The 19,587-nt window shown below is 33.0% G+C and overlaps 1 protein-coding gene across 1 annotated transcript; it reads left to right on the forward strand.

The window, feature by feature from the left end:
• The first annotated feature begins 11,731 nt into the window (after positions 1 to 11,731).
• On the forward strand, positions 11,732 to 13,606 carry LOC111883949 (probable xyloglucan endotransglucosylase/hydrolase protein 33). Its single transcript, XM_023880268.3, has 4 exons — positions 11,732 to 12,028; positions 12,162 to 12,262; positions 12,352 to 12,560; positions 13,027 to 13,606. The coding sequence occupies exons 1-4, from the start codon at positions 11,794 to 11,796 to the stop codon at positions 13,436 to 13,438; spliced, it is 957 nt and encodes a 318-aa protein (XP_023736036.1). The 5' UTR covers positions 11,732 to 11,793; the 3' UTR covers positions 13,439 to 13,606.
• The last annotated feature ends 5,981 nt before the right edge of the window (positions 13,607 to 19,587 follow it).

Raw genomic sequence — 19,587 nt, forward strand, 5'->3', positions numbered from 1 at the left:
CCGCTATCCAGGTAAAGGCCTTGAACTTTATTCACTTTAGATTTCATCGCGATTTTTAATGTGTTTTTTTGGTGGTGTAAACGAGGGCAAGAAGAAATTATTTACTGAATATGAATTCTATGTTGATGATGTAACGTTTTTGAAGATTTTGTAATGAAGATTTTAAAGGCTTGATATGCTTTAGAAAGAACGGATGGACAAGGGTATTGATTTCAAGGTTAGTAACAAAAGGATTTGACAACACATGATCATACAAGTATTTAAATATCTTTTCACCACTCCTACCTTAGAAATGTCGAATGCTTTGTTTTAATTTCTATCTAACTGATTTGATGTGCTTCAGAGTTGAGTTATCTTCTTTGGTTATGGTTCAAAAAACAATACCCTACGATATTTTTCACATTCTCCTCAGGTTTTTCTCCACCTTAAGTTTTGATGATTTTGTTGTTACTCTTGTCAAAGCCTACGTGAAAACATATGGCAATTCTACCTGTTTGATTGTTTGACAGAAAATGAGAATATTCAAGGAGATGAACCAGTAAATTACCCTGAAATCATTGATGGGATTGTTGAGATATGATAGTAACTTTCATAATGTACACAAAATGTTCGATAAAATGCCTGTAGACACCAAAAACATTGAAGCAGCTCTATTTGACAGGTTTTTCATTTATATCGGGACTGATGATGTTTGGTTGCGTTATTGCATCAATAGTAAGTTTATCTACTCAAATGATTATTCTTACAAATTATTTCATATTTTCATATGTAATTGTAACATGAAACATTATTTGCATATCAGCTGGAGCTAAAAGTAGGTGTATGTGGCACCTCATAAAATCTGCATGCTTTCTATGGAGACCTTCATGATTTAAGTTGATGCATTTAAGGATCCACTATAGTCAGGTATCGTTTCTATCGAAATTTCCAGTTCAATGGGAACGTTTGATTTTGGTTCAGGTATGCTTTCTTAAAAAGTTTTAACCTTAATACACTATTATTGAATATCGATATTTTTTTTTTATATATATAGCCTCATGTTTTTTTCTTTTGAATTTCACAATAAACAACATAAAACCAACAACAAAGCCCCAGGCCACTACAAAGAATAATAAAATTTCCTCAATTTTTTAAATGATAATAATTAATATCCTTACAATATTATCAAATTTTATAAAAGAAATTGTTTTATTTTTCATCAATGCATCACTATATCCTTACTATTTGTTTTTAATATAATGACCAATTTACTATATATCAGTTAACATATACCAATTTTATAAAACATAGTTAATATGCAGTATGCTTAGAGGAAGTACCTCTAGCATTCGTGCTCAGACATGTATGATCAAACTTTAAGTTGATATACGGATGCAACTTTCAAGGCTAAGAGATTCACCAATTCACCATATGCTCATATTGTTGGCCAAATCCTCGCCTTTCCTGCACATACAACTACATCAAACAATTTTACGGCTAATTGCTTCTCAGAAGGCAAGAATTCACCAACTTTATGTGGTTTAGTGTTAATCAAATTCCATTATTTTGGTTTTTCACACTTTCTTTTTTCAACTTAGTGGCTTGGATTTAAATCCCTAGAACAACTTTCACGTGTTCGTAACACAGGTTATGTAAAGATTTGCAAAAGAAATGCTATTTTGGGTTTAGAATAATGGTTAATTTTGTGTTATGATTAGATACAATAATAGCTTAATATTATTTTTTTTAATAAAAGTATTGATCATTTTTCTATAAAATCATTGCATTAGTTATGATAAAGATAGTAGATTTTTAATACGAGAGTATATTGTGTCTTGCTAATTGTTAATTAACATGTTATTAACAAAACCACATTTAGGGGTTATAAGTTATCTCTTAAGATTTAGACTTTTTAACCATCATCCAAATAAAATTTATTTTTCCTTCACAATATTACACTTCCACAATAGGTCTAAGATCCCTTATCAATGGTTGAAAAGCTTTTACAGCTATGTTCAAAATAGGTCTAAGATCCCTTCTGTTCAAGGCCAACTATTCAAATCAAAACGGTTTTCAAATTAGTTATAGATTTATATCAAGTTTCTTCTAAAATTATAAATAATCATATGTAATTTGATGTTGGGTATGTACTGCAAAGAGATTGATGTTAGGTGGTAGGGCCTCACTTGCTTAATGAATGTGCTTTACAAATTAAAGAAGATACCACTTAAGAGGACATATGGTTAATATTTATCTACGATACCAAAACTGGCTACTAATCTGGCAGGTTAGTTGGAAAGAAACACCAACTTTTTTATTTTCAATTTTCTAAAGTTAAAATTCTAAAAATGCCCTATTATGTAAAAAATATATATACTCAGTTTTCTAAAGTTAAAATTCCAAAAATGCCCTTTTATGTAAAAAAATTGTTTTCAAATTTCTAAAGTTAAATTACTTTTATTTTATTTTTACAGGTGGAAGCAGATATTCAACATGCTAATACTCCATAAGAATTCGACCTCTTCACTTTGTTCTTATGACATGATGAGTTTGATCGTTGATGAATTTTTTTTCGGAATTATTTTAAAAATGATTTAGAGCAATCGTTGATCTGGGGTTATCCTAATTCGATTTCCAATTTCTGTTTTACTCAATTATTGCTTCTAAATAGGATAAAAGTGTTGCCATTTTGGGTTAACAAGCAAGCTTGTAGTTTTACTAATTCGATTTTTAATTTCTGTTTTACTCAATTAATGATTTATTACTTTCTTATATAATCAAATTTTTAATTTTGTTTAAAATTATCACCCGTGGGTTCACGGGTTTTAACCTAGTATATATATATATATATATATATATATATATATATATATATATATATATATATATATATATATATATATATAGGTTCATTTGTTTAAACTAAGTATTGTGTTATCGTATGCATAAATGTAGGCCAATCAAAATTAAATAAAAAATTAAATAATTAAATAAATAAATAAGGGTAATTTAGTCATTTGTTTAATAACTTCCAAAAATAATCCCTATAATCATGATATCTCTCCAGTTTAAATCTTCTTCCCCTCTTTATCTAAAAACCGATTCTAAAAACCCTAAATTGAACAAATCGACACCCCCACCCTTGTCCCTCCAGCCGCCATTACCCCTTTATTCCAGTTTGCATCAAGTTCCGATTCTGACTCGGAGGAAACAACGCGATACTGAAGGCGGAGGCGAAGTAAATGACGGTGGCGGTGGGCATCACCGATGGATTAGAAGTTGACGGAAGTGACACTGTCGACATTAACATACGATGTTCTGGAATCACGAAGTTCGTCATTCATGTGAGCTTGGATTCGTCTTCCGATGATCCATTTTTTGTCCAGTTCGAGTTTCTTTGTTGGTTACGATCTAATGCAACGTTCTTCAACCCACCGCCACCCATGAAGTTGATTCAGGTTAGTCCCTATGTCTTTGTCTCTTTCAGTTTCATGAACACCTTCTCGCCTTAAAATTCTTCAATTTCCCATTCGCTTTTGTCTCACAGGAACACACTGTTTGCCCTCTTCCTTGAAATTGGTATAAGCAAAAAAGGAACCACACTACTTTGAAGAATCACAACTGATCCTCCCTCGTCCAACCATTATAAATTTTGATTTGGATTAACAATAGATTCCTAGAATCAAGTTTTTCTTGAATATGAGCGGGGGATATTAGGTTGCAATCTACATACTGAACTTGTTGATTGGGTTTCTGTCACCACTTTTTGACCTTGAGCTGGAATCTTCTGATGGTCCCCTGCTACCTACTAACATCTCAAATGAATTCAATCCTTTATTCAGACTGCTACCCAAGTTCAAGTTCTAGTAATAGTTTCACCCTTTCTTGTTCTTACTCTTCTCCTCCCTCTTTATCTTTGTGTGTATATCCTTTTATTTTTCTTTTGTGGGAAATAAGTTTAGTGGTATAGCTGATTCTTACCGACTTGATATGGTTATGTATACCCATGTCCCTGTAGTTGTTATCATCTAATAGTTAGGATGGATTGGTCACATTGTAATGTGTCAGTGCTCTTTAGCAGGTAGTAAGTAGCAAGTAGCAAGTTTCAAGTTTGTGGAATTCTTGAAAGATCTTGGAATCTACATATAAGACTCTAATTGTATAAGTCATGGATTTTCAAATAATCACTGATCATAGAATTCAGTAAGCTCTATGGTAGAAATCTAATAATTTTTCCTGCAGACAAACATAACAAAGGAAAGTTAGTAAAAAGGTTAATTACTCTTTAAACTTATTGTAATCAACATATTAAAAATTCATTTCTTTATTACTTTCATTTCCTTTATTGATTGATTAGTAGTGTCCTCTAAAGTTGTTAGAAGTGTTCTTGCCTATTAAGAAGTAGTTTTCAAAAATTTCTATTGAGAAACTGTTGTTAAGTCTTTGAAAGGTGGGATGATACTTGTCATATTTTATAGTTATATAATTGTATTATTTAAGTCAAGGATCTAATCAGTTAGTAACTTTTGAAGATGTCTGATTCATATTTCAATTTATGTTTTTTTTTTCTCTTTGATCTAACACTTCATTTATGTGGACACTGCAGGATCTTGACAAGGTTGAATTCTGAAAATGTATCAAGTATGTTTATGTAGATGATTCAATGGATGATATTGGTGAGATTCCAATTCTATTGGAATGGAATCACGTATTCCAATTCTGTTGGAATGGAATCATGAATTCATATTCTGTTGGAATCACAGAAGTTGATGCTTGAAGAACGGACCACAAAATTGAAACGGACACATTATTCTTTTAGAATGTATTAGTCGTTGTTAGATTTTGATGTTTTCTTTCCCGTTTTGAAAGTTTTTTTAGTTTTATTCTTTAACAATAAATGTAATTCTTAACAATTGTTACCCGTATTCTATAAGAAATAATGTATTTTTTGTTTTTATTATTTAATTGATTGTTTAAAAATTTGTTATTCTACAAGAAGTTCTTAAAGCCAAGATCAAGAAGTATGTTCAAGAATATTTTTATTATTTATTGTTCAAGAATATTTTTATTTTTGAGTAAATAATTAAATAAATAAACATAGAATGTCCGAATTAAAATAGTTATAATTCGTAAATTCGGATTTTTAAAATTAATAGAATCTATGATCCCTTAAAATATGCAATTTTCCTTTATTAAATCTATATTAATTGACTAAAATACCATTGTAATTAAATTAGATGATATTTTTTAATTACATTTAATTCAATAATATATATTAATCATTTTCTTAAAATAAATAAAATTGATTGGCTCACAGTTATGCACACAATAACACAATAATTACTTTGAATAAAATAAACTAGGCCTATATATATATATATATATATATATATATATATATATATATATATATATATATATATATTTGAAACATTAAATCTAACCTATTTCTAAACTACTTTTTAAATTTTTCTATATCTACGATGAAATTTAAACCCTCAACTTAAAAAAAAAATGACAACATCAAATACCATAAAACATAAATAGTTAGTATTTAGATTTTAACATATGTTGGATCAATTTCCATTTGCTTGATTAAACTTACAAAATCCAAGCTTATGATGAATAAATTACTATTTATAAATAAAAAAACCTGACCTTTCTATTATGTGAAAAAGTTACTCGATTTTTTTTATTACATGTGTCCATGTCTGTTTTTAATCGTAATGATATATTTAATGTTTTAATTATAAGCCCATTCATATACTTTAATACTTGTCTTCGATTCGATGTATGATTCAAAAACCCATTTTACCATTATCTTTTATTTAGCAAACATCGATAATATTTCCAATTAAAGAAAAATAGATCATGAATATTGAATCCACTAAAACAAACGTGTACACCTTATAAGGATTTCCTTTAACAATAATGTCTTCGAAAATCTAGGAATTTATAGCTACATCTTGGAACATAACAACCCGACACACTTTCATTGAAGTTGCTGTTGAACCATACAAATTTCTAAATCATTGGTACTCTTGTTATCTTTTTTACTATCCGCCTAGATTAAGTCAATTTTTACTTGTTTTTTAGTCTTTTATGTCATATTCAAACTAGTGGCCAAATGATAGGTAAAAATCGGCCGAAAAAGTTGAATTGCAAAGTAGTGAGGGATTAAGAGTGAGTTTTTATAATTCAAGATTTTGGTATTGTTGTTCATGATTTATACATTGTTGTGTCTAATGAACGAATGAATTCTCTTGTTTCATAATCTTTCATTTGAGAAATTTGAAAAACAATATATATATATATATATATATATATATATATATATATATATATATATATATATATATATATATATATATATATATATATATATATATATCCCTATTCTAATAAATGAATAGTTTTAATCTTCTTTTGCCAAGTGTCACTCTAACACAACTCCTCATTAATATTATGTCATGTGCCATGTAGATATATTAGGCAATTCATTTCAAAATTCAAATTTATATTTTCTAATTATATGTTAAATTTGAAGTTATAATAATTTTAAAATTTTGATATATCTCTTAATTAATTATTTATTAAAAATGAATTATTTAAAATAATTGATTAATAATTATAAATTTTTTATTATAAAGGTTTAATTAATTTTATAACCGTGGTTTCCACGGTTATAAACTAATATATATATATATATATATATCACTTAGCTTTGAGGACCACTCACTCACATAAAATTTTTAAAATGTGCATTGATATCATAGAAAATGTATACTTAAGTAGACTAAAAACATTATAATTTCAAAAAGAGAAATTAAATATCCTCCTACTATTTGTTCCTACAAATCCTCCTACGCAATTGAATATTGACATGTGTATCACTTAATGCTCATTTAATGATATTTTAATACATTAATATGACACATGTGATCATTTAATTTGGTAGGAGGATTTGTAGGAACAAAAGTAGGAGGATATTTAATTTCTCTTTCAAAAAAATTTAGACATGTTTAAAAATTTCGATTAACATTTTAGAGAGTTCATTTTTTGTTAAAAAGTAATTTTTGAAACAACTTTATGTCAAAAAATATATTCTTAGAAATTTTAGTGAGTATTGAAAATTTTGATAAAAAAAAAAACCTATTTTAAAGGTTTTAATACGTCAGAAAACCAGATTTCGAAAATTCGAGTGCTTTTTTGATAACTCTATTTTTGAACCGTCTTAAAATTTATAGTTAACTTTCACAAAATTTGATTCTCGAACCATCTTTATGTCAAAAATTAGATTTTTTAAGATTCATGAAACTAGTTAATTTTGTAAATAATTGTTATTATATGAGATTAGATTTACATGTATGGTCAATGAAGTCGATATCTCTTAAATTAATATAATAAGTTGTTTTATATTGATAATAACATAACTTAAAATATCTATAAAAATAGTATTATAATCTTAATAAAAAACATTAAAAAATGCTTCAAATTAAAAGCATTAAAAATATAAATCTTAAAGTAAAAATTACAAACAATGTATTTAATCTCAAGGTTCTAAAAGGCTTGTCATGACATGGTCATGATGCATCATGACTCTAATGATTGTACTTGATGTCACGCTTTAACAAAATATCGCCTTAAATCATATATACATATAAAAATGAATACTAACAGAATATATATATATATATATATATATATATATATATATATATATATATATATATATATATATATATATACAAAATTACCGCCTTAAGTCATGCCTTACAAACGAAATGGCTCGCCACATCTCATAAAAGCTTGAGGTTTGACATTGCTGCCAAGTCACGCCTAACGTATCATATTCAATATATAACCGAAAAAGGCATGTAAACTATGTAAATAGTAGTTTATATTATGAACTACGAACTAGAAAAGAAATCGGGAAAAATGGACAAATGTCGAAGACACTATGACAGTTCGAAGTTGCCCTAAAAATTATGACTTTTCTGTAACACCTGTTCCCAGGTTTTTTCAATTCCAACTCAATTATTAATTTTCTTGCAAAATTAGACCCTACGTATGGCATACTTGATGTGTACATTGGGCGTAGGCCATTTAAGATGGAACGCGGACTTCAACGAGTACGTTGGGCGTACGTGAGGATTAGCAGGGCGTACTCATATAGACCCCAAACCCTAAGCTTTAGGGTTGAGCCCCTGTTTAAGAACCTTAAGTCCATTGAGACCTCTCCATGTTCAACCTCCATCCTCCGCAACTGGTGTTTCGAAACCCTAATCCTTGATTAACTTGTGTGAGCCTCTTTTGTGTGTTCTTGGTGCATAGTGAAGGAGTAGAAGTTTTTCCTTGAGGATTGTTGTGGCTAGAGCTTGAAGATCCAGGGCCTTCATCACCTTTGCAAGCTTCTGGAGGTATAAAGCTCTTATATATATGGTTCTATGGCTTAGATCTAGACTAGCTTTGAGAATTGCATGCTTTTGGTCCCATGGTTTCGTTCTTGTGAGTAAAAGCTACTATAGAGCTCAAGTTTGTCATTTTATGTTGTTTTTGAGGATCTTGTGTCATAAAAATGAAGTCTTTATTGTTATTTCTCGCTCATGCAAGAGTTTGAGGTTATTAAAGAGTATTATGGACTTAGGGTTTGGTTTTGGGCTCTAATAAGCATGAAAAAGATTAAAGTTGTCGACTTTATAAGTTAAGACCTTCCCAAGATTAATATTTGTGAGTTGGACATTTAGTCATTAGGCATTAAGAGCTTAAAACGTGGTTTTGGGCAACAGAGGGTTATGCAGGGCGTAACCTCTAAGTACGCAGGGTGTAACGGGTTTGGCCTATATCCTTTTATGTGATCACTCAGTACATAGGGTGTAAGGATGAAGTATGCATGTCGTACTTCCAGAAAGTATACTTAGGTCAGTTTGGGCCTTAGACCATATTTGGGTGGGTCCAACTTGGAAAGGGTAAAATGGACAGTTACCCTAGTAAGAGAGAACATGAAATGAACCTTTGATTATGGGTTAATACCCTAATTATTAATTAGGGTCGGTTTTGGATATGTACAACGTGAGGAGCCTTTGTAGCACTCGAGTGTGTGATTTGTTTATCATCAGATTGAGGTGAGAATTCTCACTATACTATGTAAGATGATAGTTGTCTTTATGATACTCGCATGGAAGACCCCATGGGTAGCCTGTGACATTTGTATGAAAGACCATGGGGGTAACCCATGTCAATTGCATGAAAGACCATGTGGGTAGCCTATGCCACTTGAATGTTGGACCATGGGGGTAGCCCATGGCATCTCAAGGAAATACCTTAGGGGTAGCCCATGACACTTGGTTGTAAGACCCTGGGGGTAGCCCATGACATTCCAGGGAAAAGACCATAGGGGTAGCCCATGACACTTGTACGCAAGACCATGGGGGTAGCCCATGATAATGTATGTATGGTATGTGGTATTGTGGGGGAACTCACTAAGCTTTTTTTGCTTACGGTTTATGTTTAAAATGTTTTTCAGGTACTTCCGATTCGAAGGGTAAGGGTCCGACATGATCGCACAACATCCACCAGTGTTTTCCATTTTATGATTTTTGATTGTACTCTGATAACTATTTTCTATATTGACATACTTTGATGGTTTTGAAATGAATGGTTGATTTAAAAAAAAAAATTACTTAGTATTTTTGGGACATTACATTTTCAATTTCCGGTTCGGTTCTTTAGGCCCGATTAAGACATTGTTCGGGTAACCCGGAACGAATAAGTAGAGAACCAAATATTGGGGAATATTAGGGTGATGGTGAAGAACCAGATTCCCTATGGGTCGTGTAAAGTCACTTCCGAACTGATATTTCCATCATATGTCTGGGTTACAGAAAATCTAGTCTAGGATAATCCAAAAGGACACTTGTGTATCTAGGCACAGAAACACAAGCCAAATTGTCATACGTATTATGAGTTTATTGTAGAAGAGAGAGAATGGAGAAGAGAGAGAGAGAGAGAGAGAGAGAGAGAGAGAGAGAGAGAGAGAGAGAGAGAGATATGAGAAGAGTTCTATACGGATCAAAATAGGAGTCGTAATGAAACTAATTCAAATTAGGATTTTTACTTTCTAAATTAGTTGGGAGAATCATGAATTTAATGGCTTAATCAGTGGTTTCCAAAACTAAAATTATTTGTCAATCTTACCATAATCTCATATTAGAATTTAGATTTTCCATAATGAAACTAATTCAAATTTTCGAAAACCTTTTGGGGCGCTACCCCAAAACTAGTCAGGGGCTCTGCCCTTTGGACCCCGCTAGGGGTGCTACTCCTAGGACCATGCAAGGGGCCGTGACTCCTTAACCCCCACAATTCTGTCGTACTGGCTTATAATTCGATATTATATATGCATGCACTCCACATTCATCAAACATATAATGTAGAGTACAAATAATAAGCTACTAAGCTCACATGTTAGTTCCAAATACCAAAATATCTAGTTACACTAAAATCATCAGCACTGAATAAGCCTAAAATATATACCCGAGAACCGAACCGAATAGCTTATTCGGTCCTAATTCAGTTCGGTTAAGGTTTTTTGTCCAAACGCCCATCCCTATTTGGAACCTTGATATTTATAATGAGATAGCTTTATATTATGCTTTACTTATAAACGTATAACAACTAAACTAGAAAGATAATATACCGAAAGCCTTATCGATAACGTTATCAAAGATATCAGACTTTCTAGATGTAATTGTTCCAAATATAGAAGCATTCTGAAATTTCCATAAAGTCCAAAAGGAAATAATCACCACCGGGTCAAAAGCCTTATGTTGAATCTATTTAACCTATTGTATCCACCCAAGTAATAAGAAAGTGAAGAGAAGGAGGGACATGGACCTCAGACTCAATAAAATAATATCTTCATTTTATTCGCCGGGAGAACCAAGTAAAGATGGTTTCGATTTGCAACTTAATGGACGATTTGTAAATTTCGAAAAGATACGTCGTTCGTGAAACTACAGAAAATGGTTATACTTTCTCATTTTAATATAAAATTCATGATTATAGATAAATAAATCAAAACTTTCATCTCTAGTTATTTTAGTTAACTTTTAAGTTTCAAGGGTCTAATCTCATTTTCTTCGTGCATGAGGTAAATTAAATGCTACCAAATCGAGTTTTCCAACTTAGGTCCCGTTTGATAGTTTCTGTCTGGGAAAGTGTTGTCTGGTAAAGTGCTGTCTGGGAAAGTTTTTTGACTGGGAAAGAAACCATTTTGTTTGATTGTATATCTGATTGACTGTGTTGAATGATGAAAAAAAGTAATAATTGAATAAAAAAATTTAGAAAAAGTTATTTAAAAAAGTTAATAATCCAATAAATAAATAAAGAGGCGGTGTTTGGTATATAATTGTGTTTCCAGCCCATTCAACCTAAAAGATATAATTTTAGAGCTTTCTTGGAAAGACATATCTTACCGGGAAAGACTCCTTCTTTAGTGTAAATCAAACAGTCTTTCCGGTCCATTCAGCCAGAAAAATCTGTTTGGACCTGGAAAGATGCATATCAAACGTAGCCTTAGTATTTTCTTCGCATATCTTTAAATATAAGCATAACCCACAAGTAAATTATCATCTATAAACAAACATTAAAAATCAAACATCTTAAACGATGAAAACAAGTACGGAGTACCAAATTCAAAAATAAATAAATAAAATTCAACTTTAATTTCCCAACAACCTAAAGAAACATGTATATAAACCAAAAACATGCCCTGCCAATTACAATCAATGTATCCTCTTCAACACCAAAAAAATGACATTTTTGCCGCAAAGGTTTCTTCTTTCATGTCTTGTTCTTTTTAATTGTTCTTTCCTGCTTCCGGTTTTTTCTCGAGGGTTCATTTATAAGCCCCCGAATGTCGAGCACTTAACAGATCATTTCCACCCAACACCTGTTGCTGGGAACATGTTAACTATTTTTGGAGCACCGAATATTCATATGAAAAGCAATGGATCGTATGCTGATATCATCCTAGATAAAACTTCAGGTAAGGCCGATCTGATAAACACTGATTTTTCATTTATAATGGTGAGCAGAATATATTATTTTTATAACTTTTTTACTATAGTCTATATATAAGATGGTAAATAAAATATATTGTTTTCCTACATTGAGTTTAGGTTCTGGATTGGTTTCTAAAGAAAAATACTTCCATGGATTCTTTAGTGCTGCAATAAGGCTGCCTGTGGGAGTTACATCAGGAGTAGTACTAGCTTTCTATGTGAGGTCTTCATTTTTAGTGAAATAAAAAAATATATATATTCTTTTCTACTATTAGTTAAATGTCTATTTTTTTCTTTCGATTTTTAGATGTCTAATTCAGATGTGTATCCACACAACCATGATGAGATTGACTTTGAATTGCTTGGGCATGAGAAGAGAAAAGAATGGGTTCTTCAAACAAATATCTACGGGAATGGAAGTGTCAAACTTGGAAGAGAAGAGAAGTTTTACCTTTGGTTTGACCCCACACAAGACTTTCATCAATATAGCATACTATGGAATACCCATCACATAGTGTAAGTTTCATCATCATTTAACCCAAGGTTTAACCATGGTTAAGCCGCTCACGGAAGAGGGTTCAATAAGTCTTGGCTAGTTTTTGGTCGGAACATAATGTGTTCTGAGTTACATATATAGACAATTTTGTTGTACGCATCATGATTATATAAGTTCATCATCGATTAACCCAAGGTTTAACCATGGTTAAGATGAACACATTTTTGGTCGGAAGGTAATGTGTTGTAAAGATTCATAGACAATTTTGTCGTAACATACGTACCTTCATACTATTTGGTTGTGAACCCCTTATAAGTTAGAGTCATATCTTACATACTTATTGGAAAATCTGTTTTTTAATTTTTCCCATGATATCATTTTATGAGGGTTTATTGTGTCAGCAATTAGTAATTACATTCATTTGTCGATGTTTATTTACATTTTACGTAGAATTTATTAATGAACTAAACTTAATTTATAATGCAGATATTTAGTAGACAATATACCAGTACGTGAGGTAATCCACAACCAAGCATCATCTGTGGTATATCCTTCAAAGCCAATGTCGTTATATGTAACCATTTGGGATGGTTCAGAGTGGGCAACACATGGAGGAAAATATCCGGTTAACTATAAATATGCACCATTTGTAGCATCATTAGGAGAGCTAGAAATTGAAGGCTGCAGTTTGATGCAGACAACAAACTCGTCGTCTATAGGTTCATGCTCAAAAAACATAGCTCATTCAAGCTTTGATCCACTTGAAGGAGACGAATATATAAAGCTAACGAAACAACAAATGGTTGGTCTAAATTGGGCTCGAACAAAGCATATGTTTTACTCTTATTGCAAAGATACTTCTAGATACAAAGTTGTTCCACCAGAATGCAATGCTTAGTTAATGTGGCCCTTTAATTAATTATGTTGTTGATCCACTTATACAATTATAAATTATTGTAATGATATTTATACACATAGCACATAGTTTAACTAGCTATTATAAACTTTGTACCTACATACACATGCATTATCTTTTGAAATATATAATTGAATTTTTCTGTGAGCACATTGTATGGTTTTCTTGACGTTGATATTTTTGGTATTCCCGTATAGTTAGGCGTTGTTATTCATTTTTTTACAGTAATAATTACCATCGTTAGACTAAACGCCAAAATGAAGAATTCCAGAATTCACGAGCTCAATAACAACGGTTCCTTCCTGGGTTACATGCCCGATTAGTATCAGAAATGATATTTATAGCAGCAAAGTGAGGAAAATCTATGTGGCTAAAAATAACATCTTGTAGGTGCCCTTTACATATAAATAAGTGAAATCCAGTGTTCGTGGTGCAGTGATTATCAATTTTGGAGATCATTCGCCAAAAGATTATTATTTGTCAAGCACTTTAAAGAACATTCGATTATCAATTTGTACAGCAATGCGTCTTTCATCTCTGTCGTGCTTAAAGTGAACGTCCCCATTAATCTTACCGATTTCCGTCCTATTAATATTCACTAGCATTTTCAATAAAAACCTTTTCTTGTTGCGCAAAAAAATTATCGTCATTAGACTTAACAAATAGTAATTACCTTATACATAAATAGTTGCAATTACTCATTTGATTTGCTTATATATAATAATTCTTACATTATTCCGCCATGGATTGACGTAATTAAAAAAATTGATAATTGTTATAAACATTAAAAAAACTCAAACTATATTTAGTTTAAAAAATCAGAAAAAGCAAAAAAGAAAAATCAAAAAATTAAAACAAAAAAAAAAATCTACTATCTTCAAGTATGTAGTAAAGATATTAAAAAAAAAAAAAAACGTTTAAAAAAACAAAAAAAATAGAAAAAACGAAAAAGAAAAATTAAAATATTTAAAGCCGAGCATATATCTATTTAAAAAAAATTGATTTTTTTAACGAAAAAAATAATAATAAAAAAATGAAAAAAACTAAATAAATGAAAAAGAAAAGAAAACTTCATTTAAATGACGTTCCATGAACGTTCGTCGCACATTATTATTCGCTTGAGTCCGTATTATGTTCCATGCACATGCGGCGAATGCTAATGCGTCACGACCAAGTAAATGAGTTTCACGTTTGTGCCGTTGACGAAATGATTGGTAAAGAATAATCTTCGTGGTTCCTATCAATTTTTGGGTTCCTACCGGATCTGGACTGTATATATATATATATATATATATATATATATATATATATATATATATATATATATATATATATATATATATATATAACTAAGTTCCGTTAAGATTAAAAAAATAGAGATCTTGAGATTCAACATCAGCCGCATATTTCACATCTGATGCTCTAACCCTCCGGCATATCAGCGCGACATGCTTGTTATAATCATAAATGATTATATAGCGTCGTTCATTCTTTCCCCCTCCGTCACCATCCCCACCCCTGTAACCACCACCACCACCACTACCACCACCTCTGACACCAGCCAACCCTACCATTGTCACCTCCGTCACTTATACCACCGCCACCTATGCCACCACTATCTCTTCTGCCACCAACTGTCATAATCATATATTATTCAATCTGTGAACAGACATATATGTATAATCATTTATGGTTAGAAATATACATATAAACATGTATAATCATATATGATTATACCTCTCTATCATATAAGCATTTATGATTAGGCATACCACTCTGTCATATATATATATATATATATATATATATATATATATATATATATATATATATATATATATATATATATACACTCCACAGTCTCTGTAGTCTGGCGAAGGTCCTAAAACTCCCTCGTCAACTGTTGTACCTTAATGATAGGTGCATACTCCGTCCGGGATCTCGTTACAAAATTAGTCCAAGACATGGCGGCCACAGCCTCATCTCTCAATGAGTGACCAACCTCCTTGCACCATTCACGGTCTCCATCCCTCATAAGGCAAGATGCAAATCCCACCTGTAATCCCTCAGGATAGAAGCTTGTTCGTTGAGCATTCTCCATGTTAGGAATCCACCATGTACTGTAAATCAGGTCCTTCTTCCCGAAGAACTTTAGGGCTGTGCAAGCCTTGAACTCTTAAAAAGAGGGAGTTTGAGCCCCGATCTAACTAACCACAATATCTACACAAAAAGCCCCAAATCGCTCATCCAACAACTCCATGATTCCTTCCTTTATTGTACCAAACATCAATTGAGTCGCCTCTAAATTACCACGAGCGATCTCAGACGTAACAAACTCGTGTATCCTCTCATCAATCAAATAAGTACCAGAGCCTGAGCCTGAGCCTGAACTTGAAACAGATCCTTATTTATGAGTGATCACCACCATACTGAAATGCCAAGATATAATGATCAAAACATACTTGAAGAATTCCTTATTCAACAGGCTTCTTAGAATCCTTGTGACTTTCCTTGATTCAAGTACAAATCATTTGCTTTCAATAGTACGGGCCCAATACTACATTCCACGCCTATCCATACTTTCCTCAAGAATCATCCAGAATCGTCTAAGCCGCCTTCTTACAATGATACTCCCAAAACCCGCTAAACAGCACACCATTTGTATCATGTAACTTACCGTATTCATTGAATTGTTAACTCACATCAATATGAGTCCTACAAAGCACAAAGAAAGCATCATTCGAGTAGTAAAACTCTATAGGTCGTAAAAGTTCAAGAGGCATCCTTCCTAATAGGCATCTCTGCTAATAGGCATTCTAGCATGCAACCCTAAACATAACATTATGCTAACTTCTAGCATGCAAAACATTTAGTAACATATAACATATCAACAAGTATGGGTATTTTGGGAATCACTTACTTGAGCTTGTATGATTACACGCATCACATCCTATTCTTTGTAAAAAAAAATCTTTTTAGAAAACTTATTTTCTTTCAAAAAGATTACCAATTCCTCAGTTTGAGTTCAGACACACCCGAGAGTGTGCCCGAATCCCTCAAATCAAGGCTTTGATACCAACTTGTAAGCTCCAAAAAATATCAATAAAAATTTCATTTTTTAAACCATAAAATCCACACAAAAATTTGTTCCAAAACCAATCATAGTAAAATGTATCTTTCAAACATTAGAGTAAACTAATAAAAATCTGTAACGCTCAATGCGCCAGGTAAAACTTTCATTAATTATTCGATTATTTATGGTCCGGACTTGAGTACATTGGGCGTATACAAGGTACACACAACGTACTCTGATGCATGCGCGAAGCAGGGTGTCCCCTACATACGTTGGGCGTACCCATGCATACGTAGGGCGTACGCAAGCCAGAGGCAAACCCTAACTTTTAGGGTTTGTACCCTATTTAAGCTCATTAACCCCCTCAAGTCTTTCACCTACTCAGCCTCCCTTGCCTTTTTGAGGTAACCTCGAAACCCTAATCAGTTTTACAAGGAGATTGAGCTTATGTGTGTGTTTTGGGTGTGTGTGGAGCTTAGTGAAGACGAAGGAGACTAATGGAGAAGCATTGGACAATAGGAAGCTTGTAGATCCAGAAGTTATTCACCATTTCAACCTTTTTATAGGTAAAAAGCTTCTACCTTGGTGACTCCGTGTGTTAGTTCTAGTTTAGGGGTTATTTATTCATAAAATAGTCCTTAAAGTGTTTCTTTAGAGTATGAACTACTCCATAAGGTTATAATGAACGATCCTAGGGTTTTTAGTGTCCATTGAGCATAAAAATGGAGTCTTGATGGGTTAAGTTCAACCATGCAAGGGTTAAAGGTGGTTTCATAAGGTTGGTGTAATAAAGTCCAAGATCTGACTCTTTCAAGACATGCAAAAGCATAAAGTTTGCAACTTTATGGCTTAATACATTTCAAGGATCCTAAATTTGAAGTTAGACGTTAGGTATTAACTGATTAAGACCTCAAAAATGAATTTGGCCATTTGGGGCGTATGTGGGGCGTACGCATATGTACGATAAGTGTGCGCGCTTGGGATCCACTCAATGCAAAGCTGCCGAGTGCGACGGGCGTACGGATGTTACGCTTAGCGTACTCATCAGTAGGGACTTGGGCTTTATTTTAGGCCATTTTTGGGACTTAGGTACTTTGGCCCATCTTGGACATGGTATATCTTTTGGGCTTTGGAACTATGTAACAACCCAGAAATCAGGGGTGAAAATTTCATTTTTATTATAGTCAAAACACAAATATCGTTTAATTCAACATTCCAAATCATTGCTAATTAAAAACATTTATCAGAGTTCATCCCAAAATCACATATTATAGAAAACACGGGTGTGTGCACTGCGATCAAGTCGGGCCCTTCCTTTCCAAACCAATGACAAGTGAAACCATAAACAAAATTATAAGCACGAAGCTTAGTGAGTACCCAGAGCATACCCCACATAATCCACATAATCACATAAACCATATCAATCACATAACCATGCATATAAACATAAAAGGATGTCGTAGGTTCCCCCCATGGTCTTACACCTATGTGACATGGGCACCGCCCATGGTCTTACTTGGAATGCCATGTGTGACCTTACATGGTCTTATAACCAAGTTTCATGGGCACCCCCATGGTCTTTACTTGGAATGCCATGGGCACCCCCACATGGTCTTATAACCAAGTGCCATAGACACTCCCATGGTCTTTACCTGGAATCCCATTGACACCCCCACATGGTATGACATCCAAGTGCCATGGGTTCCCCCCGGGGTCTTCCATGCAAGTATCACAATGACAACTAGCATATCACGTACCACATAATCAACTAGCATACCACATAACACGTAATTGGTCGGCCTCAGTGCCTTCGACCCATTGGTATGGTGAGGAGACTCACCTTGAATGTAGAAGCTCCCAGGAAGAAATCCTTAGCTGCTGCCCCGCCAGCTTCGCGAACTATAAATACCAGAACCAAATAGAATCTTAGTTAATAGGCCAAAACCCTCAAGTTTAGCCCGAGGTCAAACTTGGTCAAAAGTCAACAGTCAACGGAAGTCAAAGTCAACAAGTCAAACTTCAGGCCGAGTAGACCCTGCGTACTTGGCTCGTACGAATGGCGTACTTACCAATCAGAATCGGGAAACTATACGAGTACGTGCAGTGTACTCGAAGGTAAGCCCGACATACCTGACCAAATGGCACTTTTCCATTAAGTGTTTAATCTCTTAAGTCCGTTCATCCAACACTCAGATCTAGTCCCACAACATCATTCTAAGTCATAAAGTTTCCACCTTTATGACTTTCCATGTCTAGTAAAGGTCCAAAAGCTAAAACCTTAACTTATTAATCCATTAAGACATCAGATACTCTCATGGAAGGCATAGAAGGATCAATATTACATTTTTATGGATCCTAAAAGCTCCATAATGGATAAAGTTTCGAACTGTATCCATTAGAATGGTCTGAACCCCAAGATCTAGCCTTTAAGCATCTAATGGTACCAAAAGTGAATCTTTTTCAACTTAATCCATTAATTCCAAGTCTCTAACCTTCAAATTTGAGTCATAATGATGTTTAGATGGATAAAGTTTCCAACTTTATCCATAACAAGGTCACAAACTTTCAAGATCTAAACTTTATGCACAAAAATTACCAAAAGCTCTTAACATCCAAAACAAGCTAGATCTAACAAATGCATCATCGGGATTCAAACTTTATACCTCTAAAAGATAGATCAAGGTGAAAAAAGTCCAGATCTACAAGCTTCAATGCAACCAACACTTCTACAAGAAGTTCCTTCTTCTCCAAGGTGCACCATGCATACTCCAAAGAACTCAAAATCACCTTCTTTTATCTCAAATGGCTCATCCAAGGTTAGGGTTTCATGAAAGGGGTGTTGGAGGGGTGGAGGCTGAGAATACAATGGGTTTGGAGGTGTTAAGGAGCTTAAATAGGGCTCAAACCATGAAAATATGGTTTGGGCACTGATTGTGCATGCCCAGCGTACTCGTGGTACGCCCCAACGTACTCATGATTTCATTAGTACGCCTAACGTACACCTTTTTGTATGCCCAACGTACTCAACTTGGCCCAAAACCACCCAAACTTCAAACAA

Source organism: Lactuca sativa, chromosome 4 (genome assembly GCF_002870075.4).
Source record: "Lactuca sativa cultivar Salinas chromosome 4, Lsat_Salinas_v11, whole genome shotgun sequence".
NCBI lineage: Eukaryota > Viridiplantae > Streptophyta > Magnoliopsida > Asterales > Asteraceae > Lactuca > Lactuca sativa.

What these genes read in the sequence shown, in the direction of transcription:
- LOC111883949 (XM_023880268.3), top strand. Translation starts at nt 11,794, where the DNA reads ATGACATTTTTGCCGCAAAGGTTTCTTCTTTCATGTCTTGTTCTTTTT. An exon ending in CATCCTAGATAAAACTTCAG is followed by an intron (nt 12,029 to 12,161) that starts GTAAGGCCGATC and finishes CATTGAGTTTAG; the next exon opens with GTTCTGGATTGGTTTCTAAA. An exon ending in TGGAATACCCATCACATAGT is followed by an intron (nt 12,561 to 13,026) that starts GTAAGTTTCATC and finishes TTTATAATGCAG; the next exon opens with ATATTTAGTAGACAATATAC.